This window comes from Phoca vitulina, unplaced genomic scaffold (genome assembly GCF_004348235.1).
Source record: "Phoca vitulina isolate PV1807 unplaced genomic scaffold, GSC_HSeal_1.0 scaffold33, whole genome shotgun sequence".
NCBI classification, from domain to species: domain Eukaryota; kingdom Metazoa; phylum Chordata; class Mammalia; order Carnivora; family Phocidae; genus Phoca; species Phoca vitulina.
The window spans coordinates 437,831-465,062 of record NW_022589736.1 but is presented as its reverse complement, the minus strand read 5'-3'; the positions used below and the strand labels follow the sequence as shown (position 1 = coordinate 465,062).

The 27,232-nt window shown below is 58.3% G+C and overlaps 1 protein-coding gene and 2 long non-coding RNA genes across 3 annotated transcripts; all 3 read left to right on the top strand.

Annotated features, from left to right (window-relative positions):
• LOC116645375 (brain-specific serine protease 4-like) lies at window positions 1-10,722 on the top strand. The gene is made up of 7 exons (XM_032425507.1): window positions 1-50; window positions 2,103-2,182; window positions 7,524-7,550; window positions 7,837-8,008; window positions 8,251-8,528; window positions 9,594-9,751; window positions 10,251-10,722. The coding sequence occupies exons 1-7, from the start codon at window positions 1-3 to the stop codon at window positions 10,479-10,481; spliced, it is 996 nt and encodes a 331-aa protein (XP_032281398.1). The 3' UTR covers window positions 10,482-10,722.
• Window positions 10,723-12,498: 1,776 nt separating this feature from the next.
• On the top strand, window positions 12,499-13,722 carry LOC116645633. Its single transcript, XR_004301982.1, has 3 exons — window positions 12,499-12,585; window positions 12,805-12,900; window positions 13,640-13,722. It is a non-coding gene; the product is annotated as an uncharacterized LOC116645633 (long non-coding RNA).
• Window positions 13,723-18,080: 4,358 nt separating this feature from the next.
• LOC116645590 lies at window positions 18,081-26,850 on the top strand. The gene is made up of 5 exons (XR_004301974.1): window positions 18,081-18,535; window positions 23,166-23,279; window positions 23,474-23,557; window positions 24,656-24,952; window positions 26,322-26,850. It is a non-coding gene; the product is annotated as an uncharacterized LOC116645590 (long non-coding RNA).
• Window positions 26,851-27,232: the final 382 nt, after the last annotated feature.

Genomic DNA, 27,232 nt, shown 5'->3' with positions numbered 1-27,232 from the left:
ATGTCGGACAGAAGTGTGGGTGACCTGAGGGCCTACTACCGGATTGGCACGTGAAGTCCAGGGGATCTTGTGAGGCTGAGCCCTTACCCTGTAGGGTCTGTGCCAAGTCCAGTTGGTGTGTGAATTGAGTTAAATCAGAGGACACCCAGTTGGTGTCCACAGAAAATTGGAGAACTGCTTGGTGAGCAAAATCCCACACATCTGTTGTCAAAAATCATTCTGCGTGTACAGAGTAGTTTTTCCTTTTCAGTTGGATATGGGTGGGGAGGCACAGGATGAGTCTGGGATGGCTCGCCTTAGGGCTGGACCCCCCAGGCGGATGGTAGTGCTCTTTTCTGAGGTGGGGGGTTGGGGGTGTCAGGGTTCGAGGGGATGTCAAGGTCCCCTAGTTGGAGATGCCCCTCAGGAGTCCAAGTCCTCAGCACCCAGACGGGCTTAGTTGGAGATGCCCATCAGGAGTCCCAAGTCCTCAGCACCCAGACGGGCTTAAAGGATGGGCAGTGATAGTAGAAGTGGGTGCCTTATACCTTACTAGGTGCTCTGGGCCTCCCCCTCCCCCGACTCCCAGCACAGACAGGGGTCCCCATCCCAGCCGCCGCCCTATGCCCCAGAGCTGTCTGTCTTCCTGGCTGGAGAAACCACACCGACTTAACCCAGAAGCCATTCATTAGCAGTAACCAACAGTCACCCGTTGCCCTAGAGGGGTGAGGAGGAGGAGGAACGTGGTTGGAGGTGGCTCTCCACCCTGCGGGGGAGGCTGGGGCTGGTTTTCCATGCTTCCTCTCTGTAGGCATGACTCGGCTGCGCAGGTCACCTGGGGGGCTGGGTCACATCTCCGTAGGAAGCCCTGAAGGAAGGCTGGGGGGACCTGCAGCTCCCAGCTCTGGGACCAGCTCCCCTTGGGAACTGGACTGGGGCCCCTCATTCTGCACCTGCCCTCAGACGTGGCTGATCCTATGCAGCATTCACTTCCTTTCCATGAGCCCTTGGCCATGACTTCTGACCTCAAGACTGAGGTCCTGCCACCTCTCCTTGGTCTGTGAGTCACTGATATGTCACCAAGAGTGCTGGGAGCTGCCCAACCTGGTGATGGGTACCCAGCCGAGTCAGCTCAGCCAGCTTGCCCGTTGCCCTCTGCCCTTCTTCCCAGCAGGCTCCTCTGGGCCTGGCCCTGGCCCTTCCCAGCCTGGAGCTCCCCTCTGCTTCCTGGTCGCAGAGAAGCGCAGCCCTTCCAGACCGATGTCAGTGTTGTGGTTAGAGTAGGCTCCAGTCCATCCAAGGTAGAAGGAGACATGGCTGAGTGCTGGGGAGTCTGGCTCTAGCATAGGCAGGTCATGTGGGTGATACTCGGCATGCGGGTCAGAGCTTTGCAGCGGGCCGTCTTGGGGGAAAGGCCTGTTCGTGGCCTTTGCTGATTTTGGTGGTGTAAATTGTCCCGTGCACGCCTGATTTCAGAATACGAATGTGATGTCAACCACTTGAAGACTTCCTGGAAACAACGATCGGCTCTTGCTGGCCAGTCAGAGCCCTTGGGAACACATCCCTCTAGTAAACGTGCTGTTCTAAAGGTAAACAGAGCAAAGAGGGCTCCAAGTTTACCTGTGATCCGTCAGCTTAGCCAGACACAAGGAGGAAATTCTTGTCATGGTGGTGGTGTGTGGGGGGCAAAAGAAAGGATTCTCCCCCCAACCAGAGAAGTGGTATATAGACTAGGGAGTGGAGGTAAGGGGTTCTGGCCCCCAGAGTGGACAAGCCCAGTGACATTTCTGTAGGAGGACTGACTACCTTCCTCCCCAGTGATTCGCAGCCCAGACTGATGGATTATTTTTCCATGAGAAAGGTGGGAGTCACTGAGAAAACGTGATTAGCCCTAAGAAACCCAGCGTACAGCCAACTTTTCTGAAAGAGGAAACTGTTGTGAACAAAACTTAGGAGAGTGCTCTAAGGCATGGAAGGAAAACTCTGGAGCAAGCTGACTTAGAGATGAGCCGTAGCAGAAGAGAGTAGATCAGTAAGGGATGGGGGAGCAGCTGTAAGTGTAGCCTGGAAGATGCCTGAAGGTCTTAGTGGACCACAAGAGCTAACAGTGCTTTCTATTCCAGGAAGACATCAGCCAGCACAAAGATACCTGACTCATATAATCAACACCTGGACCCTGGAAGTCCAGCATTCAAAGAGTCAGGTAGCTGGGGCTCTGCATTTAGAAAGTGTGGGAGTGAGGTAGGGTGTGGGGAATTGGGGACCCCTGAGAGAGAGAGAGAGGAAGGCTGGGCAACAGGGGGTGCTCAGCCTCCACTTCATGGAGATGTCACGAGGACAGACAATGCTGTTATAAGGTGGAGAAAGCTTTATTTCCGAGTTTTAGGTGGGACGTGGGTGTGGGCATGCCCAGACCACACAGGCCAGGGCTGGAGAGCCAGAAGATGGGGAGAGGATTCGGCGTGCTTGACACTTGAGGCTTTGGTGGAACTACCGAGTATCCCAAGACGCCATGCATGGAAGGGAGCAGGGGCAGAGCTCTGCGGCCAGGATGGGGATGGGCAGAACTGGGGAGACCGTGAGGAGCCTGGGCAGAGGCAGAGGAAAATGGGAGGCCCAGGCTGTGGGGGCTGGGCTGGGGTAGAGAGGGGGCTCTGGGTGGGACCTGGGACAGGGTTGGAGACATATGGGTTCCTAGGAGAGTTCAGGAGTGTGGTTAGACCAGAGGAAGGACATCGCCAATGACGGAACACCAGCCAGTGAGCCGTGTCCTTGAGCGTCTCCAGGGCCAGCCAGCCAGCCAGGGACGAATGGTTCCAGAAAACCTTGCCTGCAGATGCGCGGCCTGGTGTTGCTCAGCCAGCGCTCACACCTGAGCAGCTGTGGCTCCCGCGCTTGTGACAGGCAGGGCGGAGGGCTGACCAGTCCTCTTCACCGATGGATAAACTGAGGCCCGGGGTGGAGGAAGGAGCTCCCGTTTAGCTGCTCCTGTGAGTGCTCTGCTCGCTCCCACGGCGGGGCGGCGGGGCCGCTGCTGTCCTGGGGGCTACCAGGGCACTGGCTACTCCCCTCTGCGGCCCAGTGTTCACAAGAGGGGGGACATTCAGATTTTCTTCCCCATTCTTTTAATTACAGTATTACTGTTTCCGCCACTGCTAAGGGTATGGCTCGGGGGCATTAAATACGTGCAGACGGCCCGCCTTCACCTGCAGACCTTTTCCATCTTCCTGAAGGACTGTGTCCCCGCCGAACCCTAACTCCGGGCCCCTCCCTGGCCCCCAGCACCCCCTCTTCCACTTCCTGGGGCTGTGGCTCTGCGACCTCGGGGACCTCCTACAAGTGGAATCCTGCAGTATTTGTCCTTTGCCGTCCAGCTCTTGTCACAGCACAGTGTCCTCCGGCTTCCCCCACACTGTGGCAGGCATCCGGCGCTTCATTCCTTTTTATGGCTGGGTAATGAGATAATACTCCATTGGGCGGGTGAACAGGCCACACTGTGTTTATCCATTCATCCACAGATGGACATTGGGCTGCGTCCACTTTGGGGCTCTGTGGGTCCTGCTGCTGTGAATGTGGGGTGCAGGACATGTTGGGGGCGGGGTCTCAGGCACGAGGGCCACGTGTGTCCCAGCACCCTCTGCTGAGAGCCGTCAGCTGCCCCCCGCACCCCCGAGCGCCCGCCCCTGTGCCCACGAGCTGGTTGGTCCCTGGAACAGCCTCCCCACCTCTCCCCATCTGGTTCCCTGGAGCCCAGGTCAGAGTCACCTCCACAGAGAGGCCCCCCCCGCCCTGTGCCTCCCCTTTGCCACAGCTCGAATCTGCCAGTCCCACCCAACGGAGCCTTTGCTGGTGCTGTTCTGGGGGCTGGGATGACTTCCAACTGCACCTGTAAGACTCAGCCGGAGAGTGAGCACTGGAGTGAGCACTGTCCTGAGTTCCTGACACAATGGCCACCCTCCCCCCGCCCCCGGCCCCATCCCCTTCCTGGTTTGGCTTCCCCGGGACTTCATCACCCATCAGACTAAATGATTTCTTCCTATAGTTTATCCTGGCTTTCCTCCGGCGTCCCTGACACAAGGGCCGGGGTTGCTTTCGGTTTGCTCGCTGCTGTATCTCCAGCTGGTACGGCAGCGCCCAGCACGCGGCAGGCACTGGCAGACTGGGGTTGGGGATGAATGGATAGCCCAGTGCCGACGTCTGCCCTGTCTGAAATGGTGGTGGCGGGCCCCTGCTTCAGGGGCAGCATGGCCAGCTCTGCAGCCCCGTGCATCCTGCGCACCTTGCTGCACATCGTCGGTGGCCCTGAGATGGCGCCACGGCCACATGGCCGGCAGGATTGCGTGCCCAGGCGACGAGGTGCCCAGCCAGCACGCCTGGCATGGCTCCAGCATACAGTAGGCGCTCCGTAAATCTTTTGTTGAGCGTTGGATCACGCCAAGGTCCCCACTCTCTGGGAACCGGGGAGCCGGTCTCTAGGGCCTTGCTTAGGGCCCGTGCCAGAGTCTTCATTGGCTTTTCAGGATTTCCTGTGGCACCTGCCAGGCCCTAGCCACCCCGTCCTGGGGACAGCGACATCTCAGAACACATGCCTGCCCCTTGGGTCACCTGGGCAGTGACCCAGGTGCCAGGAAAGGCTGTTACACAGAGGACACTGGGGAGGCAGCAGTCTGGACCAGTTCGGCTCAGCAGAATCCTCCAGACTCCCCTCTGCCCTTGTCCCTGACTCCTCACCATCGTCACCTGCTCCGCCGCCCAGCCCCGGGGAGATGCGTGCTGCCTGAGGATAGGACCTGTGTCTTACCCACCGCTGTGTCCCACTGTCCAGCACAGGGCCTGGCATACAGCAGTTGCCCAGTAAATGCTTATCAAATGAGCTGGGGAGGCCAACCACCGTAGTTGCAGGGAGGAAGTGGGTTGGGGGAGCCTGAGGCTAGCCATGGAGTATAGGGGTGACCCAGGATCGGGGGCAGGTGGGGAGGGGAGCACCCACAGAACCAGCCCCTCACCTTGGCCTCTGTGTGAGGGTGCTCTCCAGCAGCCCTCTCCTCCCAGTCCTGGGAAGAGCGCATCAGCTGGGGGCTGTTCGGGACGGGCGGGGTGCGACAGGGGGCTTGCCCTGATGCGGAGGGGTGGTTCTGGCTGCAGTTTAACCCCTGGCTGTCTCCTGCCCTTCCCACCAAAGCAGGTTTGGCGTGGGGGGCCAGTAAAACACCAGTGATCCTTTGTGGTGTCGCAGTCTCCTGGGTAGGTGGTCCGTTGCTGACTCCCGCCACCCTTCCGGCCTCGGGGGGAGGCAGCAGCCTCAGGGGGCCCCCCACAGGCTGTGGGGGCAGAACATGTTGGCCAAGCTGGGGAGCTCCAGAGAGGCCAAGGTGGTGTACCCAGCGGGGTGCACTGAGGGTCGGTCTGGAGGGCCCCCACCCCTCCCAGCCCCAGACTCCCCCTCTTCTTCGAGGAGCCCTCCTTCCTGAGTCTCTGCAAGGCCCACTCCCACTTGCCCTCCAGGCCTCTGTTTTGAGGTCCTCCATTTCTGGGCAGCCTTCACTGGCGGCCCCACCAGAGTCAGGTGCCTCCTTGGGCCCCTGAGACTCCCTGCCCCCCCACACCTAGGACCTTGGGTGAAAACCATCCATCCTCTGGACCAAGAGCCTTCCGGACCTACTGTGTCCGGTCCAGTCACCTGCCTCTGGATTGAGGTTCAAATCCAGGCTCCACCTCTCCCCCCAGCTCCACCCCTCCCCCCCAGGCCCCAGTTTCCTCAGCTGCAGAGTGGGAACGGTGGTAAGGGGATTTGAGGCTGAGATGCAGCAATGCAGGGCACACCATATGCTCCCGCTGTTTCGCACCGCTTCCCGGCACCTGGCTTGTTGATCAAATGAACAAAAGGACAGAGATACACAGTGAGCCTGTGCCCCCTGCTTGGGGTGGGGGCATCACAGGAGCAGAGAGCTGAGTCAGGGAGGAACTCGTGGGGACCCCGGGTCACAAGGTCTCATCTGGTGCATCCCCAGGCTCCCTGCTCCAGTGGAGCCCCGCTGCCCTCTGACCGGAGTGCAGGGGCCAGGCTGGGCGTGGGGGTGGCACCCTAACCCTGCCCAGGCAGCCACATCAGTCAGCCACCTGGGCACCGGACTGCCCCACCTGGGCTTCCCTGCAGTCCAGGTGAGGGGTGAGTTGTTCGTCACCGAGTGACAGGACCCACATGACAGGCGGCCACTGGGGGCCTGATTCACAGCTTTCTGGGAAGTGAGTTAACGGGATCCCAGAGCCCAGGGCTCAGTCAGGTCTCCTGGCTGAGTCACGGTGGCCCCTGGAGGAAGGAGCCATTACTGAGCCTCTGGGCAACCCCCTTTTCCCCAAGACCCTGGGACCTTAGCAAGACCCCGTACCCTAGCCTCCAGCTGCTGCAGACCCAGACTTTCCCTTCCCCTCCCAAACTGGGGACCTTTCTTAGTCAATGTCAAGGCCATTGGCCTAGATCTCTGGGTCTGGGTCCTGTTCCTCCAGGGGGTAGATCCTGGGCCCACAGCTAGAGCCAGGGTCCTGAGCCCCTAAACCAGAGCCCTGAGTCCACTCCTCCAGGGCAGAGGTAGGGGTCTCCGCTAGAGCCCCCAGTCCCCTTAACGGCTCATTTCCTCCCAGCAGTCCCAGCCCTCCTGTGACCTACAGCCCAGGTGGCAGGGACTGAGCCACTCACTTACTTGGGGGACTGGTCCAACGGCATTCCACCTCCCAGGATAAAACCTGGGGTGACCTGTAGGGAAGTCTGCACACTCCTGTCACAGGCAGGACTGCTCTCCCAGCTGTGCCCGTGCCCCCACTGGCTATGGTAGTTTCCAGAACTCCCCCAGCCCAGGGTGGGGGCTGTCTCAGGATCTTAACCCCCCTGCTGCTTCTGGCTTCTGCAGGTGAGTCCTGAGGACCTGCCGCCCCTCCTTCCTCTGCCCCCCCCCCCGGGCCACCCCCTCCCTTCTCCCTACTCAGCACCTTCCCGCCCTCTCTCCCGGCCCTGCCTGCACCCGGTCTCTGTGCCTCTCCCCCTCGCCTTCTGTGCTTCTTGCTCCTCTCTGCCATGTCCTGTGGCTGCCAGCAGGACTGCAGGACGCACTGAGGCAGGCACTGGGCAGACCTGAGCAGCCTCAGCCCTCCCGTTGCTGCCCCCTCCTCCTCGTCCTCCTCCTCCCCCTCCTCCCCCCTCCCTGCTCTTGGGTCCACATGCTTCTGTTCCAGGCCTTGGGCTTGGGGTTGAGAGGGTCTTGGGCCACAGACTTGGGTGTGGGGGGGAGCCTGAGACGGTCAGGCATGTGCTCCCCGACTCCTCTGTGAGAGGCGCCCAGGAGCTAGCCGCCCTTCATCCTCCACCAGGTCGTGGGATGGAGCACAGGTGGTGGGAGGGTAAGGCTGCAGCTTAGAGACAGAGCCCAAGGTTTCTGTCAGCCCTGCCCAGGCTCCAGGAAATGCCCCACGATGGGGGTCTGGGGAGCTGCCCTGAACACTGGGGGGCTCCTCTCCACTGGCCTGACCCTTCGTTCCCTTGCCCTCAGCCTCCCTCCATGCTGCCAAGATACCTGGTGAGTGGGGCCGCCCTGAGTGGTGGGGGCAGGGGAAGTCTGTGTCTGTCTGGGCGGGGGGCAGGTCAGAAGGGGTGGTCGGGCAGGAGCGGAAAGCAGGCAGCCAAGGGGGCCTGGAAGGTAGAGCGGAGACTCTGAGTAGGAGAGGGGCGCAGGGCAGGGCAGCAGCAGGTGAGAGGCGTGCAGAGGGAAGGCCAGCCTGAGGGGAGGACCAGGGAAGAACAGCATGGGGCTGGGCGGGAGGCTTGGGCCCTGGGGGTGACAAAACGTGACCCTCCTCCACCAGCACCCCCAGCCTGTGGGAAGCCCCAGCAGCTGAACCGGATCGTGGGTGGTGAGGACAGCACCGATGCCGAGTGGCCCTGGGTCGTGAGCATCCAGAAGAACGGGACCCACCACTGTGCAGGCTCCCTGCTCACCAGCCGCTGGGTGGTCACCGCCGCCCACTGCTTCAAGGGGTATGCACGCCGGTCCTGCACTTGATACCCCAGGCCTCCTGCCCCGGACCCCGGGCTCCCCACTCAGCCCCAGCCTCCTGGTCTCTGTCCAGTCTCAGGGCCTCTCAGAGAGGAGAGACCCTGCTGCTTCTTGTGGGCCTCCATAAGCATGTTGTCCCCCAGACACTCCCTGACCCTTCCCAGCCCCCCCCCCCCCCGCCAGGGTTCCTGACTGACCCTACCCCCTTTCCTCTTCCTGCCAGCACTCTGAACAAGCCATCCCAGTTCTTTGTGCTGTTGGGGGCCTGGCAGCTGGGGAACCCTGGCCCAAGGTCCCAGGAGGTGGGTATCGCCTGGGTGCAGTCCCACCCTGTGTACTCATGGGAAGAGGGCTCCCGTGCAGACATCGCCCTGGTGCGCCTTGAGCACTCCATCCACTTCTCTGAGCGAATCCTGCCCATCTGCCTGCCTGATGCTTCCATCCGTCTCTCTCCCAACATGCGCTGCTGGATTGCAGGCTGGGGGAGCATCCATGATGGAGGTGCGGCTTCTCCCTTACTGGGTGGCCAGGGGTGGCTGGGGACAGAGGCTAGCAGGCTCCTGGAGACACAGGTACAGTGGACAGCAGAGGGTAGAGGCCAGAGGCATAGCAAAAGGAAAAAGACTCTTCTGACAACAGACACAGAAGAAAAAGTGAACTGCAGCCCAGAGGTGGGAAGTCTCAGAAAGCTAGATGGACGCTTGTAGGTCTCTTCTAGTTAAAAGGGATCTGTGATGATGTTCTGGGGTGGCAGCAGCCAGATGGACGAGGCTATTAGGTGATGGAGGAAAAGCTGGAAGGAGCATGTGTTGGGCCAGGCTGACTGTGGGGGAACAGGCATCTCCTGGTGGCAGCGTGCCATAATTGCAGGCGAAATTTCCAGAAGGACGTTGTGAAAATGAAATTGTCAGACCAGGTCTGGAAAACATCATCTAGAAACACAAGGCAGATAAAGTAAGAGGCAGAGAAGCAAAAAAAGATGATAGATAGATAATGGGGGGGGTGGTCAGGAGGAAAAAGTTTAAGAAAAATGATTAACCACATTTCAGAAGAATTAAGAGAAATGACCCCAGGTGCCTGGGGATCCCCCTGAGTCCGAGGTTACAGGCAGCCTCCCCATAGTCATCCTGCAGGGATCCTTCGAGAACTGGAATTACGGGCTGGGGGGGGTCTACAGACCAACCCCAGGGTCTGCAATCCCCCTAGGGTTTGGGGGACTCCTCAGGTCCTGATAATCTCCAGCATGGGGTGATCATTTATTGAACACTTCCCTGTTCCAGTCCCCGTGCTGGACAAAGTGGTGCCTGAGGCAGGACAAGCTAGGACCAGTGGTTCTAACCATTTTGTGGGCCTCAGAAAGCTCTAAAGATTCAGGATCTCAGGATGCACACTTCTGTTCGGATTCAGTAGGTCCAGAGGTGGAGTCTTGGAATTCAGGTTTTCCACAGGCATTTGGGAGAGCCTAACAGGGTTGAGCCATTAGCCTTTGAGAACTGCCTCGGAGGGGGCCGTCGGGACAATGAAGAGAGGGTTTCCCAAGCCTGGTCCTCTGCTCCCTGCCCCCAGTGCCCCTGCCTCATCCCCAGACCCTGCAGAAGCTGGAGGTTCCCATCATCGACTCAGAAGTCTGCAGCCTCCTGTACTGGCGGGGAGCGGGGCAGGGGGCCATCACTGAGGACATGCTGTGTGCTGGCTACCTGGAGGGGCAGCGAGATGCCTGTCTGGTGAGCACCCCACCTTCTTCCCATCACTGCCCGCTGCTCACCTCCCCAAGACAGCTGGGACCCGCGAGTCCCCCAGATGCCTACAGAGCCAGGCCTCCATCCTTCCGGCCGTACACCAAACATCTACTGAGCATCTTGGGTGTGCCGGACCCCGCTCTCTGGGAGCTTGCCTTCTCCTGAGGAGTCCCCAGAACCAGCTCCAGCCCCATCACTGTGGCAGTGGACAGCGGGTGCTGTGACGGTCCGCACCCGGGCTCGGACACTGTAAGGTCCTGGTTGCAGTTCCTACTCTGCTACCCAGGATGCCAGTGTGGCTCGGGGGCTGTGAGCGCGAAGGTGTGGCACAGAGTGCTCCTCACCAGCAGTGAGCCCGCGGGCCTGTCCTCCAGGACAGAGAAATCCGCCCCCTGAGGGAACCCCTTGCCACCTGCTGTGTTGGGTCCTGGGCTCTGTCCAGCCCTGAGCCATGTGGGTCCCTGACCTTGCCTCCTCTCCGCAGGGTGACTCCGGGGGCCCCCTCATGTGCCAGGTCGAGGGCACCTGGCTGCTGGCGGGCATCATCAGCTGGGGCGAGGGTTGTGCGGAGCGCGACCGGCCCGGCGTCTACATCAGCCTGGCTGCCCACCGCTCCTGGGTGATGAGGATCGTGCAGGGGGTGCAGCTCCGTGGGCACTCACAGGGGAACGGGCCCACTCGGGGCGCCGGGCCGTCCCAGGGCCGCGTGCATTAGGGATCTGGGGAGACCGGCGGCTGCGGGGCCCCAGCCGCCCGACCGTGCACCTTTCCCGTGCGCCCTTCCCGCTGTTGTAAGTGAGCCACCTGCCTCTGGGGGGCGCCCGCATGCCGGCACTGCCCCGCCCGCGGGAGCGCCTTTGTTTTCTGTGTGTATATATCCGTGCTGACGATTTTTACAGTTGTTTGTAGCCCTGCCCCCATATCTTATTTATTACAATTTCAATAAATTATTTATTCTCCCGTTCCTGTTTTTCCAGGTATGGGGACATTGGGAGGCAGGGGTACACTTGGGATTAAAATGCGGGCAGGTGGGTGTGAGTTTGTCTGATGGTCCTGCCAGGGACCTAGCTGTCCTGTCCACCTGTGTTTCGTCATTCCGACCCCTGGCCTTTGCACTTCTTTCCTATGCCCCCCTCCCACCGGGAGGCCACATAGAGAGGAGGCAGGAGGCCCCCAACCTGCCTGTTGGGTTTCCCAAACTGGGCTAGCTAGGAGAAACCCGCCCATATGACAGTGGGGTGTCCCCTCCCTCTCTCCCCTGAGAACCAGGTCTCCCGGATTCGGGCCGAGGCAGCCAAGTCCTCTGCACCCCCAGGAGCTGACGCAGGAGTGACTCACTGCTGATTCTGTGAGTCGTCCTGCAAAGACAGAGCAAAACAATGAGATGGCAGGTCTCTAGGCCTGCGACATGATGGGCTAGAGTCACCTGGTCTGGGCCCACGGGGTGGGAGCCAGTCCCAGGCCACGGAGGGTCTGCCAGCTAACACCCCTCTTCCCCCAGGACTGCCCCGCCCCCTCCCCCTCCTCTGCAGCCTCTTGGACCTGCCCCTCCAGCCCCCCACGTCTGGGACCCCCTCCTCACCCACCTGGGGTTCCCTGCAACTGGTGCAATGTGCGGACTGAGGGCTCTGTGGTTGGTTTCAGGAGTCTGTGAACCTGATGGTGGTTCATACAAAGAGATTGGTTCTAAAAGAAAGTCAAGAAAACAGCTAGGTCCAGTCACGCTGAAGGACTATTTACAAAGTGTCTCCAGCTAGAAATTGTCCGTGAAGCGAGTTTTTGAGAAGGCGGCACAGGGTTTTGGCTGGCTTGCTGTTTGGCACCCTTTATGGGGAGTAGCTTCAGAAACATTTGCTCGTGTTGTTTTGATGACCGTTGTGTCGTTACCAGATCACAGTAGATGCCTTGGGGTTGGTTTTATAAAAAAACAAACACCACTCTGGCCTCCTGCTCATCTGGGAACCAGCCTGGGGAGTGAGCGGTGACTCAGGTGAGCGCCACATCCAAATCCTGGCCCTCCCCTTCGTGACCCAGGCCCCTCCTTACCTGCCACTCCCCCTGCCCCCTCTCCCACCTTCAGCCCCCCCTCCCTGGCTTGCTGCGCTGCCTCCTCCCTCTGTCCTCCAATGCGGAGATCTGCCAGGGTGGTGATGGTGATGTCCCTGGGACACTCGGGTGGGGGCGGGTTCTCTCTCAGTTGGGCGGTGGGCCTCCGGGGAGCTCCTGAGCGCACCCTCCTGGAGGAGGCTGAGGGCAGGCTGGGCCCCAGAGTGGGGAACCAGCACCTGGGTCCCCACTGCAACAGGATATGCAATGACTCCTTCCTCAGGGCTGGGGGGGTCCAGGAGGTGGCAAGGGAGTCAGCCCCACACCAGCAGAGAAGCCCCTTTGCTCCCAGGTTGGAGCCGGGCCCAGGAACACACCCCAAATCTGGACCACTCCGGGTGGGCGACTCACTGCTTTGGTTCCACGGACACCACCTGCCGCCGGGGACCACAGAGCCCCTGGGCCTGCTGGTGGTCTCCTCAGGAGAGGTCCCAGGGGCCCAGTGGGCAGGAGTCTCCACCTGCTGCAGCCTCCCACACAGAACAGCCCTTCCCAGAGCTCCCCAAGGTGACAAGTGTCATTCCAGCACGAGCTGCCTTAGCTGCAGGCTACTTGGTCTGTCCCTCCACATGCTCGCTCCTCAGATCTTTAACCCTTGAGGAGACGTCCACCCCCACACCCGGGACTCCACAGCGCTGCCCCCGCGTCCAGAGCAAGTGAGCACACACACACACTGAGCCCGGCTCTTCTGTGGTGGCAACCTCCTGTGCCTGGTAAGCCCACGCCTCTCCCTTGCTTCCTCCACCATCGAGACTGGAAAAGTGAAACGCTCACTTCCACAATCTCCCGCAGAGTTGCAAGAGCCTGTGGGACTGAGTGTTGGCCCAGGAGAGGGAAGCAGATGTCTGGTGGGTGGTTTCTTGGGAAGACAGCTTTTTCCTGATAAAAGGGACCTATTCAGCTAGCATCCTTTCCCATCCTCTACCTTCTAGTCTTGGATGTCGATGTGATGCTTAAACATCAGCAGCCATCTTATCACCATGAAGTGACAAGCTGCTGGGCGGAGTGACAGCAAAGCTTCAGGAGCTGTGAGTGTGAGGATGTGGCGGGCCCACTATCCAGTCTCCAACAGCTGCCTCCCTCCATGTGTCTGTGCTTCTAAGCCGCTGCTGGTCGATCTTCTTTTACTTGCAGCTAATTGCATTCCTAAGTGATATACCTGCTTCAAACCTCTGTTTTAGAATAGTTTTAGATTTATAGAAAACCCTTTTTTTTTTTTTACAGAAAAGTCTTTTTCTTATTGTGAAAATGGTCATGTCAGATTTCATCAATCACACACGTTTGGAGTTTTTTTCAAAGATTTTATTTTTATTTTAAATTATTTTTTAAGAAGATTTTATTTGAGAGAGAGAGAGAGAGCATGAGTGGAGGGAGGGGCAGGGGGAGAGGGAGAAGCAGGCCCCCCCGGGCAAGGAGCCTGATGTGGGATTGGATCCCAGGACCCCGGATTCATGTCCTGAGCCGAAGGCAGACGCTTAACTGACTGAGCCACCTAGGCGCCCCAAGATTTTATTTTTAAGTAATCTCTACGTTCAATATGGGGCTCGAACTTACAACCCTGAGATCAAGAGTTGCACAATCCACCAACTGAGCTGGCTAGGCGCCCTGCACATTTGAATTATCTAAAGTTCGAAGGCTTTGAGCTCATCCCTGCCCACAAGAATTCTGGACCTGCAGAGGGTCCCCCCACTTAGTTTCAGGGGTCCCCAGGATGTAAGAATTTATCCAAGAATAAGTCTTTTCCTTGTCTCTCTTTCCTGCTTCAAGTCTCCTCATCAGTGCTGCCGCCCACCAAGGCACCTGAAGGAGTCTCACCGTTGCCCCGGCTGACGGTGCCCTGGCGAGCTCACCAGCGTCCATGCCAAGTGCACCCTCCCCAAGTTCCCCAGATGGCCCTGGCAGTCTGGGGTTACACACGGAGGAGGAGAGAACGGCCTCTCCCAGCTCCGAGCCGCACCTTGCCCCCTGCACCCAGGTGGTTGTGCTCAGAAGGTCACAAGGTTGCTCGTGGACACGTCCCCTCGGGCTGTGCGTCTGATTTCCTGTCAGTCGTGCATAGGCAAGCCAGGACAAATGAGTTTTCAGAGGCTCAGCGCTCTCCAACCTTACAGAGAGGGTCATCCCTTTCACAGAGCAAAGTCCGCTTTGCAGGCTCCTCCTGGTCCCCCAGCGTGTGCACGATGGCCGCCGCCGTGCTTCCGCCCTTCTTCACCTGCGGGCGCTCACACCTGGCTTGTACCCCTGGTTTCGAAGTTCCGCGACCATCCATACAGGTGACTCCCCGAGCTCTCCCCAAATGGCCCCTGGGCCCCTCAACCTTACCGAGACCCCAAGTGAATCCTATTATCCCCTCTGTCAGAATTTCCCATCCCAGCAAAAGGCAGGAGCCCGTCCTTCCAACAGCTCAGTTTGAAAACCCCAGAGGACGGACACCTCCACGTGCTGGCGGGGGCCCCGGGCGCCGGTGGGAACGCGGCGTGGGGCGGCCTCTGCGCAAACCGGGCGACCATTTCCCGTGCAGCTGACCGACTCCTAAAATTTACCCAAGAGGGAAGAAAACCTACAGGGACCCTGCACGCAGACATTTATAGCAGCTTTATTCCGAATCGGCAAACGCACTGGAAACCCATGTGCCCTCCAGCTGGCAGTTGGAAAAACACACTGTAGGGCGCCTGTTCGGGAGACTTCTGCTCAGCAAGCGAGAGGAGCAGACGGCACGCAAGGCCCGCGGACGCCCAGTGCAGCACGCTGAGGGGACCAGCCAGGCTCCGGAGCCACAGGGACAGAGAGCAGATGGGTGGCTGCTGCGGGCTGTGCTGGGGGAGCTCGTGGTCGCTGAATTTTCCTGTGTGTAATTACACCTCCACCAAAATGATTTAAAAACAACACAAACATGTGGAGGCCTCCTTGCCTCCTCGCTTTCCCTCATGGTCTACATTCAAGCCATCAGCAGACCTGTTGGTTTTACTGCGTCTCGGAAATATGCCCAGATGTGTCCACTTGTTCCTGTGCCGGGCCCAGCCGCCCTCCGCACGATCCTGCATTTCAGCAGTGGCCTCCTCGCGGGGCTCCCTGCTTCTGCTGTTGCTTCAGCAGCCGCAAGACTGGCTCTCTCCAAACCTAAGTAACATGTCACACTCCCATTCAGAACCCTCTGCTGGCTTATTTTACTCAGAGGGAATGACGTCGTCCTTCTGGCCTCCCCGCCCCCTCCCCCTCGTTGCTGGGGAGCTGCAGCCGAAGGGCTCCCAGCTGTGCTCTGGAACACCACAGGCACGCTCCTGCCTCAGGGCCTTTGCACCTGCAGCCTCCTCTTCTGCCACATGACTGCAGGCTCCTGCCCCCACTTCCTAGGGAACTGCACTCAGATGCTAAGTCACCATCCTGTTTACAAGAGCAGTGTTCCCTCCCTCCCCTTTTGCTTCTTTCTTTGCTCTCTTTTTTCCGGGACATTTATTACTATTTAACATACTACGTTGCAGGGCGTTTCAGTCACCCCAAAATCCTCCCTGTGCCCCTTCCTGGTCAGCTCCCCTGTCCCACCTCCCGGTCCCCAAGTGACCACTGATCTCCCTTCTGTGCTTCCTAGCGTTTTAGGTAAATGGAATCATCCAGCATGTGCTGTCTTGTACCTGGCTTCTTCAGCCTCAGTGGGATGTCTTGGGGGCCGCCCGGGCTGTGGCGTGTCCTCATTGCCGGTGGTGTTCCTGTGTGTTCGCGGGAGACCGCAGTGCTGAGAGCCTTCACCCATTCTCATGTTGATGGGCATTCGGGTTGTTTCTGGGTTTTGGCTATTACCCATCAAGCTGCTGTGAACACTTGGAAGTTTTTATGTGGACATATTTTCATTTCTGTTGAGCCAACCAACACCCAGGAGTGGAATAAACTGTGTATGTTTCACTTTTTTTTTTTAAGATTTTATTTATTTATTTGAGAGAGAGCACGAGACAGGGAGAGACAGAGGGAGAAGCAGGGAGCATGATGTGGGCTCGATCCCAGGACCCCAGGATCATGATCTGAGCCGAAGGCAGACGCTTAACCGACTGACCCGGGTGCCCCTGCATATTTAACTTTTAAAGAAACCACCAACTCCTTTCCCAAGTGATTGTTACCGTCTGACCTACCTGCCAGCATCATGGAAGGTAAGGGTCCCAGCGTCTCCAATCCTCACCGCCTGATGAGAGCCCTCCTAGCCGGGGGGCCGGGGCGGTCGGGGAGAGGGGTGGGCTGCTGTGGTATCTCAGGTGGTCCCACTTTGCGCTTGTCTGATGACTCATGGCGTGCGGCACCTGGTCCTAGACTCATGTGCCCCTCATATTTCTTCTCTTGTGATTTGCCTATTCAGACCTTTCGCACTTAAAAATTTTTGGTCTGATTATTGAATGTAAATCTTTTGACAGAGCAATTACATATTGTAGAATCTCTTTTTATTTTTGTAGAAAATGTAGATATGCGTTTTTTTTTTTTTAAGATTTTATTTATTTATTTATTTGAGAGAGAGGGAATGAGAGACAGAGAGCATGAGAGGGAGGAGGGTCAGAGGGAGAAGCAGACTCCCTGCCGAGCAGGGAGCCCGATGCGGGACTCGATCCCGGGACTCCAGGATCATGACCTGAGCCGAAGGCAGTCACTTAACCAACTGAGCCACCCAGGCGCCCTAGATACGCGTTTTATGTCTTCTTCCTCCTCCTATTTTTTAGTTATTCATTTTTATTGTGTTTTACAGTTGTATTATTGTATTTTACAAAAGTGTATGCTTATGGTCTTTTTAAGGTTCCCAGAGCCGATTCCAGCATGGTGGGGGGCGGGGCTCCTCAGATACCACAGGGTGCCCAGAGTTCAGCTCAGTTGTGACACCGTCCATCCAGGGACAGCGTCAGCCCCCTAGGTGAGGGGCTCAGCCCACTCCCACCCCAGACGCCAGTCCCCAGTCCTGTGCTTTTGATCACAGCCACAGAGTGGAGGGTCCCTCCCCTGTCCCTCCCCTCCAGCCCTTCCAGTCCGCTAGCGCGGCTCACAGAGCTCAGGGAAACTCGTACTTTCCCAGCTTATGGATGGATTGGACCATGTGAGCACAGGGGACCAGAGGCTGCCTGAGGGCCAGGGAGAGAGCAGCCCTCCCTGATGCCTTCATCTCTGACTCCCGTCACGGAGGGGACACAACTGAGTGTCCTGCCCCCCCGGTTGTGGGATTGCTGACAGCGGCCCGAGCAGGTCAGGACTGCGAATGACCACAGTAGACCGCGAACAAGTCGTCCTTTACCCCAGGGAGTCTGAGAAGCATTTCTCCTGCACCTGCTCAGGAGTGGTCACAGCGTGTCCTGGCAGCTTGGGACAGTCTAGGGTGACGCCTGTCCTGCTGGGATTATCGTTAAAAAGAAATCACAGGCCCCAAATGGTGTCACTTAGGCCAAGTCTCCCACCTGGAGTTTAACCCCTGACCTGCTTGCCTCCCACAGAAACAGTCTTAAGCGGTGGGTGGGGGGCTTTCTGGCCGGAACCATTGAGGTCATCTGTCCCTGCAAGCCTGGCCATCCCCCAAAGAAGGTATGGTAAGCCACCTTAGACCCCTGTCCTGCCCTGGAGGGAAAGTGGCCTTGCCTGGAGCCATCCTCTCTTTCCTTCTGCTGTTCACTCCTTGCCCGCCCCCCTTCTTGTGAACAATCTCCATTTTGTACAATGCAGAACTCCCCACGGCCAGACCCATGCATCGCTGATAAAGCCAATCCAGTCTTCACATTTACTCCATGGGATTTTGTTTCTTAACATGATCCGTGCTCTCGTAAGTGTCCCAGGAGCTGGATAAATTATGTAGTCCGCCCAAAAGTGACTCAGCTGAACCAAGGGCCCCCGGCCCCTTGGAGCCCCCTGATTTTCAATCTCTGTCCCCCTGCCCCAGTCACCATGGCCACCAGCTGGCCACTTAGCACTGGATCTCCCAGCTCTGGCCTGTGGCACGCCCGCCACCTCCCACCCTCCCTGCCAGCGAAACAGGGGCAGCCCCCAGGGGCCCTGGTAACCATTAACCAGCTTGAGGGCCAGCGCCCTCTGGCCCTGTGTCCGAAGCAGGGACACGACCATACCTGTGGGAGCCGGCTCAGCATTTGGGCATTCGCGTACCCTCTGTCACAATAACCTCCCTCGGCCTCTGTGAGGCCTGGGGGACCTGCTTTCAGTCCAGTTGGCCCACTTCGGGGTGGGGGGTCGGGCAGCCACGGTGTCCCGCATGCCCCTCCCCTCCCTGGAGGTGGCTGTCTGGAACATTCCAGGGAGGAGTTCAATGTCAGGAGCTCGGGGCTGACTGGAGTCGTGAGCCCTGGTGGAGGGAGACGACAGGGCAGACGGGATGGTCATGAGGCATCGGCCCTCCGGGGGCCAGACCAGCCCCAGCAGCCTCCTGGGAGCTGAGAGCCGCCTGCTGCCCAGAAGGCTTGCTGCCTCAGCCACACACCCCGGGTGCTCGGGAATGTTCCCTGGCCCTGCGGAGTGGCCCTCAGAGCCTCTCTTCTGCTGTCCCTCCCCTCTGCCTCCTGGGCCCTGCAGAGTCCCACAACTTTCTCTCGCTCATCACTTCCCTGTGCTCTTTTGCTAAACTCTCCAGCTCGTCACTCTTCACGAGGACCCTTCCAGAAAGCAGTGAGGAGAGGACAGGAAGGATTACAGGTAAACAAAGTCCCTCACTTCCTCAGCCTCTGTGCTTCACATTTGATGATGGCCATTTCCCAGCGTGAGCCCAACCACCCAGGAGCCGCAACTCACTGCCCTGGGCCGTGGTGCCACGCAGCCCTGTCCCCGGAGCCTCCTGCCCCATGTCTGTCTGTGTGTGTGTGCACTGGACAGGTCTGTGTGTGCTCGGGGAGCCCAAACATTCAGGGCGGTAGGCAGTGAGACTACTCAGCTCCTGCCCCCAGGGGCGACTCCCGAGCCCCCTCCCTTCCCAGCCTCCCACCTCTGCCAAGGCCAGTGAGAGGGAAGGAGCCCGAACCAGCAGCCAAATTCACAGGGAGATTTTCCCAGCCGGCCACGACTGCAGCACAGACACAAGCCTCTTTGTCTTCTGTGCCTTGGGCCCCCCCAGAGGTGGTATGTGGGGAGGATTTAGAAGACTGACCTTTCTGATTAAAACGCTCCACCCGACCTCCACTGACTGCAGCAGACAAAGGAGGTTCTCTTGTGCCTGGTGTGGGGGAGGGGTGTGGGTCCTGGTGCCTGGTGTGGGGGAAGGGTGTGGGTCCTGGTGCCTGGTGTGGGGGAGGGGTGTGGGGCCTGGTGCCTGGTGTGGGGGAGGGGTGTGGGGCCTGGTGCCTGGTGTGGGGGAGAGGTGTGGGGCCTGGTGCCTGGTGTGGGGGAGGGGTGTGGGGCCTGGTGCCTGGTGTGGGGGAGGGGTGTGGGTCCTGGTGCCTGGTGTGGGGGAGGGATGTGGGGCCTGGTGCCTGGTGCGGGGGTGGGGGGGCCCCCTGCCCTGAGGAGGCGGGGTGGGATGCTAGCATGGAGGATATTCATTACCTCCTTAGCCCCTAGTTGCTGTGCATACCCCTGCACAGCTGAATGTCTCTCAGGGGCACTCCCCACCCATAACTGATGAGTCCGTGGACTCTGGCAGGCCCTGGGGTTAGTGACACCTCCCAGAGACAAGTTAGGGCCAGGAGCCACACAGCTCAGTGTTGTATAAGAAGAAACAGTTGGTGGCCAACACGTAGCGTCTGCTGGGGTTGAGCTGGTACATGGATAAGGAAGTAGTTATATTTACTCGAATGTTCCTGAAGGCTGACTTTGGCACAAAGGCCAACTCTGAGGAGCAGGAACCGGGTACAGGTTAAACAGTCCCTTCAGCTGCCCCTGGGTTCAGGTCTGGCATGGACCTCATCTCTGAACTTGTCGTGAGTCACTGAGAAGAAATTCACAGGTAGTGGAAACCAGCCTGCGAGAACCCCGTGCCGTGGAGTGCTGAAGCCCTGGGCACGTGGGGCGCGGGGTCCCCCAGGAAAACGGGAGCGTAGTGCCCACCCCGCAGGTGTGTGCCGGGGTTGAATGAGGGAAGGCTTGTGAAGCCACCGAGCATCAGGCCTGGCCCCAAGCAGGTGCGTGACGGATGTTAGCATTCCTCCATGCATCCGTCCACCCCCTTGTTCCGGGAGAAAGATCCGTACTGACAAGCGTGCACACAGCACGAGCTGCACTTGGAGGCCGGTGGCCTTCAGCACAGAATTGCTCATCACCATGGAGACCGGTGCACCCTGACCCTGCCCGGCGCCGGAGCCTCAGCTCACACACGACCCCCTGCAAACACCTGGGGCTGTTTCTCTCGGCTCTCCTGTCATGTTTCAAGTTGCCCCTGGCAACTTTTCTTTCTGGAACCCTCTCGTCCTCAGACAGGTTCTCTCTTCCCTAACGCCAGCTTCTGTAGCCAGGTGTCCTATTTATCAAACTTAACCCTTTTACATGCCTAAATCCATTTTATTTTTTTTTAAGTTTATTTTTCAGTAATCTTTTTTTTTTTTAAAGATTTTATTTCTTTATTTGACAGAGAGAGACACAACGAGAGAGGGAACACAAGCAGGGGGAGTGGGAGAGGGAGAAGCAGACTTCCTGCTAAGCAGGGAGCCCGATATGGGGCTCGATCCCAGGACCCTGGGATCATGACCTGAGCCGAAGGCAGACGCTTAACGACTGAGCCACCCAGGCGCCCCTATTTTTTAGTAATCTTTACATCCAATGTGGGGCTTGAACCCATAACCCTGAGATTAAGCATCACACGCTCCTCCGACTGAGCCAGCCAGGCACCCCTGCCTAAATGCATTTTAAAACCCTGGAAGTTGGGGCACCTGGGTGGCTCAGTCAGCTAAGCGTCTGCCTTTGGCTCAGGTCATGATCTCCAGGTCCCAGGACCGAGTCCTGCATCGGGCTCCCTGCTCCGTGGGGAGACTGCTTCTCCCTCTCCCACTGTAGCCCCCCTGCTTCTGCTCACTCTGTCTCTCTCTAATGAATAAATTAAAAAAAAACCTTAAAAATAAATAAATAAAACGAACACTGGAAGTAGATACATCGAAATGCTGACAGTGGATATCTCTGGGTAACGGGACTTCTTTTCAGTATAGCTCTCTATTCCCTAATTCCTGCAGTGTACGTGGATGACTTTGGTAACAGGAAAAAATATTATACAATTACATTTCATGGAAGAGTTGATTACGATTTCTATTCCCTCTCCCCCGGCTGCCAGTTTTTTGCCATTTTGGGAGCATCTGAAATGTCTTTAGTCTCTTCATCGAAGGACTTTTGCATCACGGTAGCAGGGACATTCCAAACTTCAAATGAGAAAGTTAAGGCCTCAGAGAAAATCCTTCTTCCCCAGAACAGGCACACCGGCGTGCACTTCTGCCCCGAAGCGTGAGCCCAGGCCGGAGCAAATGGAGCTGGGAATGGGCTGGAGCTCTCCTTTACTGAGTTGTCAGCGAGTCACTAGATCCTCTCTTCACCTCACACACCAAGGTAACAGCCAGAAGGAAAAGGGAGGTCAGTATAAAATACCAAACAACTGGGCAAAGGTTTGGTGTGAGACAGCCCAGAGGAAGACAAGGGAGCTGGTAACAGATGCAGAAAGACGCCCAGGAGCGGCAGTGACCGGATGGCCTGTCGGAGGCCGACAGTGCTAAGTGTTGGCACGAGCGTGGAGCACCTGGAGGGCTCAGGCACAGCTCTCGGGAATTCAGAACCTTGGAAAGCTGTCTCGCCATTTCTTCTAAACTTAAACCTACACTGACGGTGTGAGTCATCGATCCCACGGTGAGACGTTTGCCCAGGATGAATAGAGACAGATATGTCACAAAAATTCGTGCGCGCACGTTCACAGAATCTTTATTCCTAATGGCTCAGACAAACAGCCCCCGTGTTCGTTGGCCGGTACGCAGATAGATAACCACTGCTCAGCGGTAGAAGGGGAGGGAACTGGTGAAGTACAGATCACACAGACGAACCTCCGAACCCTAACGCTGGACGAAAGAAGCCAGACACAGAGGAGCACATACCATCTGATTTCGTTTATTTGAAATTTTAGAAAAGACAACACCAATTTATAGTGACCAAAAAACAGATCAGTGATTCTCTGGAACTGCATTTGGGAGGAGATGGACTCCAGGGGCCCTGCGGGGGTGACAGAAACTTCCTTCATTTTGAGTGTAGTGGTAGTTACACCGGTGGATGTTTGTCAAATTTTTATCAAACTTCACTATGAACATAGATGCGTTTTACTGTGTGGACAGTGTACCTCCAGAAAACGGAGTGGGAAACCAAAACAGGAAAACTCAAAAAGAGTGCAGCTGACCCTCAACACCGTTGCGGGCCCATGACCTAACTAGACAAAACCGTGAACGGACACAATAGCAGGAAGCAGACTTCTCTGCGCAGCGTGTCTAAGGTCAGTCAGACCAGTGAGGAAGTATCGGGAGTGAACGCTTCGTGGGTTTGGGGTCCGGGGCTTCCGTCGCAGTGATGAGGAACATCTGGGGCTAGATGGTGGTGCTGATACCGCACGGCACTGCTCCGGCGCTAAATGTCGCGGCGGTCTATACTTTAAAATGGCTTAAAGGGCAAACCCTATGTGTATCTTACCACGATAAAAATATCCGCCAGCCTCGTACAGCAGTGAATTGATGTGGAAAACATCACAGAACACCTCCTTTGCTGGAAAGCCCCAGAACAATGGGGTCCGGGGTCAGGGAGCGGGAGCCCAGAGACGATACTCTGTGCCCAAAGGCACGCCGGGGTGGGGGCTCAGACCTCCAGCTCTGAGGTTTGGAGCTCCAGGGAGATGGACCCCACTCTGGACCCCCATGAGACTCACGTGGGGTGAAAGGGAGAGGTGCGCCCCTCAGAGAGTGGGGTGCAGGACAGACCACAGCACCTAGCCCGTGGTTCTCAACCTTGGCCTACTGCATTTTGGGGCCAGAGAGTTAGGTTTTGCGCATGTGTATGCGGGGGCTGTCCTGTGCATTGGATATGTACCAATGTCTCTTGTCTCTATCCCCTCAAGGTCTGGACACCTACCCAGTTGTGACAACCCAAAATGTCTTCTTACATGGGCAGAGGCCCCTGGGGACACCACTGACCCCAGGAGGGAACCACTGCTCTAAGCAAAGGGGGTTGGTCCTAGCCTTGGGAAAATCCGTGGCCCTCTCCATAAAACTGAGTCCCCCGTGACGGAGAGTCTCCCCAGGGGCAGGGTGGGCCTGCCCGGCCTGCAGGAGCTGCCCGTCTATAAAACACAGCTTCTTACCAAATCACCCTCTGTCACCAGAGGAATCCCTGTGATCAGCTGGTTCTCTTGGATGGGTCCCTGCAGCCTCCTGACCGACACAAGGCCCTGGAAAAGGCATGCGAACCCCTCGCTGAGGACCCTGACGTCTGGCCGGTAGGGACGTGCTAGCTGGCGGTGGGTTTCCGGCTCCTCACCCACGAGCACAGGTTTGGGGCTCTGTTCGGGCCTGGGCCCATGTTTGCCTGGGGATCCCTGCTCCACCGTGTGGAGGGCCCCACCTATTAGTTCCCCCCCTGGGGTCCTAGTTGGCTCATCTGTAAAACAGGGCAAACATCTCTTATTCTCAGTAGGAGCAGACGAGATGGTGGCCCAGCACTCGGCTCGGTGATCGGCCCATGGTGACAAAGAAAGCTCGGGCCGCCTGATCGCAGGTATAGGCCCTGGCCTCGGCCAGACCCGCTCCTGGCCCTCCCTCCTTCCTTCAGGAAGCTGCCTCAGGGAGGCGGAAGGAAGGGACCTGAAAGGGCAGCCAAACCCACAAAAGGGTTTCCAGCCTGGGCCTCGGCCTGTGGAACCACAAGCCCTTTGTCTGCCTCCTCTTGGTGCCCTTTTCCCGAGAGCTGCTCGCCTGAGGGCTTAGCTGGCGGTTCTGGAGGCCCTGCCCTCTGCCCCCACCCCTGGCATCCCAGCAGCCCAAGGGGAGTCTCTCCCAGGCCTTGGGGGGAGCTGCTCATCACCCCGGCCACCTCCCTGGGTTGGCTGCTCCTTCCCCTCAGCTAGAAGTGCCGGGGTGGGAGTGCCCGGCACATCCCACGGGGACGAATGGGTTGTGCCCCTGGGTGGGCGCATTGGATCAAGCTAATGGTGCACGTGGCCGCAAGCTGGGAGACCTTCGGGAGAACCAGGGCCAGGGAAAGGGCAGAAGCTGGATGGGAGTAATGAGGAGCCCGGGGGCGCCCAGAGCCGGGTGGCAGGTGTCCCTCCTCTAGCATCTCTATGGGGGGGGGGTGGTAATGGGCAGCAGCGGCAACAAGGGTCATGCTCAGAACTTGTCCCTGGGATTGAGTCTGGCCTTGGCCACTAACTCCCTGAGTGACCTCGGGCAAGGTGCTAAATGCATCTGCGGCTGATTCTTCAGCTGTAAGATGGGAATAAAGCAGGGATGTGATGCCCGAGTGAGTGCTGGGACGGCAGGTGTTTTATGAGTCCCTGGATGGTGCAGCGGGGAGGGGACCGCTTTTAGAGGGAACCTAAAAAGAGCTTAGGCAAGTCCACCCAAAGGCAGAAGGAGTGGGGCCTCCTCACATGTTCTTCTGCTCTAGGCAGGTGCTTCGGCGTCTTGCCCCCTTGAGGCGCGCATCTCAGGCAGGGCCTGTCTGCTTTCTTCCTCCCCATGTGCCCAGGGCTGTTGAGGGCTGGGGGAGCCCCAGCATTTAGGATGTAGTTATACTTTAAAAAAATGCAATGTTTGATATTTACTTCAGTAAAAAATTGTTTATCTGAAATCCTGAAATTTGTTTATCTGGCAGCCCTCCTTGAGAGCAGGAATGAGCTGGGGTTAGGAGCAGCCTGGAGCTTGGCTGGAAGACCATCGGGCCATCTCTGTCTCTTTTCTGCTGTTCTGTGTTCATCGGTCTTCCTCTCCCACTCGAGAGTGAAGGCTGAAGCTGGACACGGCTGCCCCGTGGCTCCTGGGGACACGTGACAACACGGAGCACACGCAGGGCCTGACTTGCCCGTCTCCGGCTAAGAATAACTGCTGCATCTTGGGCCAAGGCCCATCTCTGGTCCACCGGGCTCCGTGCGGCTGCCTCAGCCTCACCCAGGTGCGCTGGGGGAGGGGTAGTGGTGAGCGGGCACCCCCTGCAGGTGGAGGGCCCGGTGGGAAAGCTGCCCCCCCCGCCCCCCCTTTGAGTCTTGCTCCACCAGTAAGGCATGAGGCCTTGTCCATGAGGCCTGTCCCGGCAGCTGGTACGGAGGGGGAGGGAGCAGTCCTGAGCTCGGGTCTGAGGACAGGTGGACGGAGCGCCTGTCCAGGAGACCGACGTGTGCTTTCTGAGCGGGGGCGCCCCAGCCACTGGAGGGCTGTTCCACAAGGGGAAGAGCTGACCACTTCTGAGGGACAAAGCTGGGTAGACAGCAGGAAGGACTTCCTAGCTGGGGGGACGTGGAGGCCAGGCAGGTGTTGAGGGAGATGGTGGTTTGGGAAGCCCGCCTCCTTCCTGGCATCCAGCAGAGGTTTGGGGCCCCCCCACACCCCACAATACGGGGCCTCCAGAGGCCACATGCCGGTGTTGGTGCTGTGGATAGGCAAGCACGTCACCGCGGGGGCCACCAGGCGCCTGCCCCAGGCACCTGCGCTGGAGCACCCCCAGGGCACCAGGCCACCCCCCGGGCACCCAGCCTCAGGCTCCAGAATGCAGCTCCCATCCGCCCCGCTGACGGCACCACGCAGTCTCTCCTGCCTCTCGGAACCGGCTTCATGTGGGGACTGGCCCGAAGGAGCTGTGACCTCAGGGTCCCGCCCTGGTGACCAGACAGCCAACGATGACCCATGACCCACGTGCGGATGGCCACTCAAGGAGGCCACCTGCTGGGTTCTGACAGGGGCCTGTATCCCCTGGCCCAGAGATCAGGTGACCCCGGGCTGGTACGAAAGGCCAGGCCAGAGCGCCCCTGAGTGCTTGTTAAATAAGGGTTCACACAACTGAACCCGCATGGTCCCTGTCACCAAGGGGAGTGGGCCCTGGGTGCCCCCAAGCCCCCTCGCCCCGGTTCTGGCCCACTGTGGTGCACTATGCAAGTCTCCACAGCGCCGGGGTGCGGGCCGCCCAGGCAGGGCTCCGTGAGGAAGAGGCACGCAGTGCTCGCCGGGGGACTATGCAGCACTTCCTGGGAGCCGGCTCACAAGCCAGGGACTGTGCTTTGCACTCAGTGGGCACGACTGCCCTGAGCTGGCCCCTTACCCACCTCTTCCTCCTCTTCCTCGGTTCCCCACCCATCCTCCTCTCTTCCTGTCTGATCCTGGCCACGAGGCAACGACTGCTCTCCCTCTTCAAGCTGACACTGTCCCATTTCTGACCATCCTCATGGCCATACGGGGTGGGGGGTGTTGGGAGGTAGGGTCCCCCCTTGAAGCTGCCAGCCTGTGAAAGTGGTCAGGAGTCTCATACTGAAAACAGATTTTCCTGTTAGCGGTCCAGGGGCAAGAAGTGATACACTGGAGCTCGCCCTTGGGCCCAGGAGAGCAACCCCCAGCTTCTCCACGACGCCGGAGGAAAACAGCTAGATGCGCTCATCACAATGTGTCCTCACGTGTGTTCTCCAAATACCCTTTACTACGACAGATCACGTGGCACGTCTGAAAACAGCCATAATTTTGAAGTTGGGACAAGTGTGAATTTCAAGATATTTGGGACAACTGTCATCGTCAAGGTCACGGGCACTGCTGATGAGCTGGGTGAGGTCACACTCACATGTGAAGGAAACACAAAATTTCCAGTAGAAAACAATGAAAATAAACAGGTGACTTTTTTTCCCCCCAGCCAAGTTCGTGGATTCTCTGAAAGTTGCCCATGGACCCCAGGTGAAAACCACAAAATGGGTCCCAACCAGCATTTAAAGGATAAGAAGCAGAACAGAGAAAAATGTCAGCATGTGTCTGGGGTTCCCAGCCCAAGCAAACCCCAGCCTTCCCACTTGCTGCTGTGGGACCCAGGCCAACCCGCTGGGCTCTCTGTGCCTCAGTTTGCTCATTTTCCAGATAGGAGCCACTGAAGGCCCGTGCCCACAGGGGGCAGTTCAGGTGCAGCCGGACCCAGCACCCCGCACCAGCAGCCAGCGTTTGGCTGTGTGCGTGCTCGGTGGCAGGGTGCAGAATGCATCTTCCCGCGGCCACTGCCCTGATGTTTGCAAGCCTCGTAGCTGGAGGTCCCTGGGACTCAGATTCCAGGCTCGGGTTGGGGCTACAAAGAACGGGCAAGGTCTCGGGTCTGCATTAATTCCCCAGGCTGCTATCACAAATCACACCTCCCGGAGCCCTGTCTTCAGCTGCCTCTGGCCCTCGCCTTCGCGCACACTGGTTGCTCTGCCCAGAATACCCTCCT

What these genes read in the sequence shown, in the direction of transcription:
- LOC116645375 (XM_032425507.1), top strand. Translation starts at nt 1, where the DNA reads ATGTCGGACAGAAGTGTGGGTGACCTGAGGGCCTACTACCGGATTGGC. An exon ending in GGGGAGCATCCATGATGGAG is followed by an intron (nt 8,529 to 9,593) that starts GTGCGGCTTCTC and finishes CCCTGCCCCCAG; the next exon opens with TGCCCCTGCCTCATCCCCAG. An exon ending in GGCAGCGAGATGCCTGTCTG is followed by an intron (nt 9,752 to 10,250) that starts GTGAGCACCCCA and finishes TCCTCTCCGCAG; the next exon opens with GGTGACTCCGGGGGCCCCCT.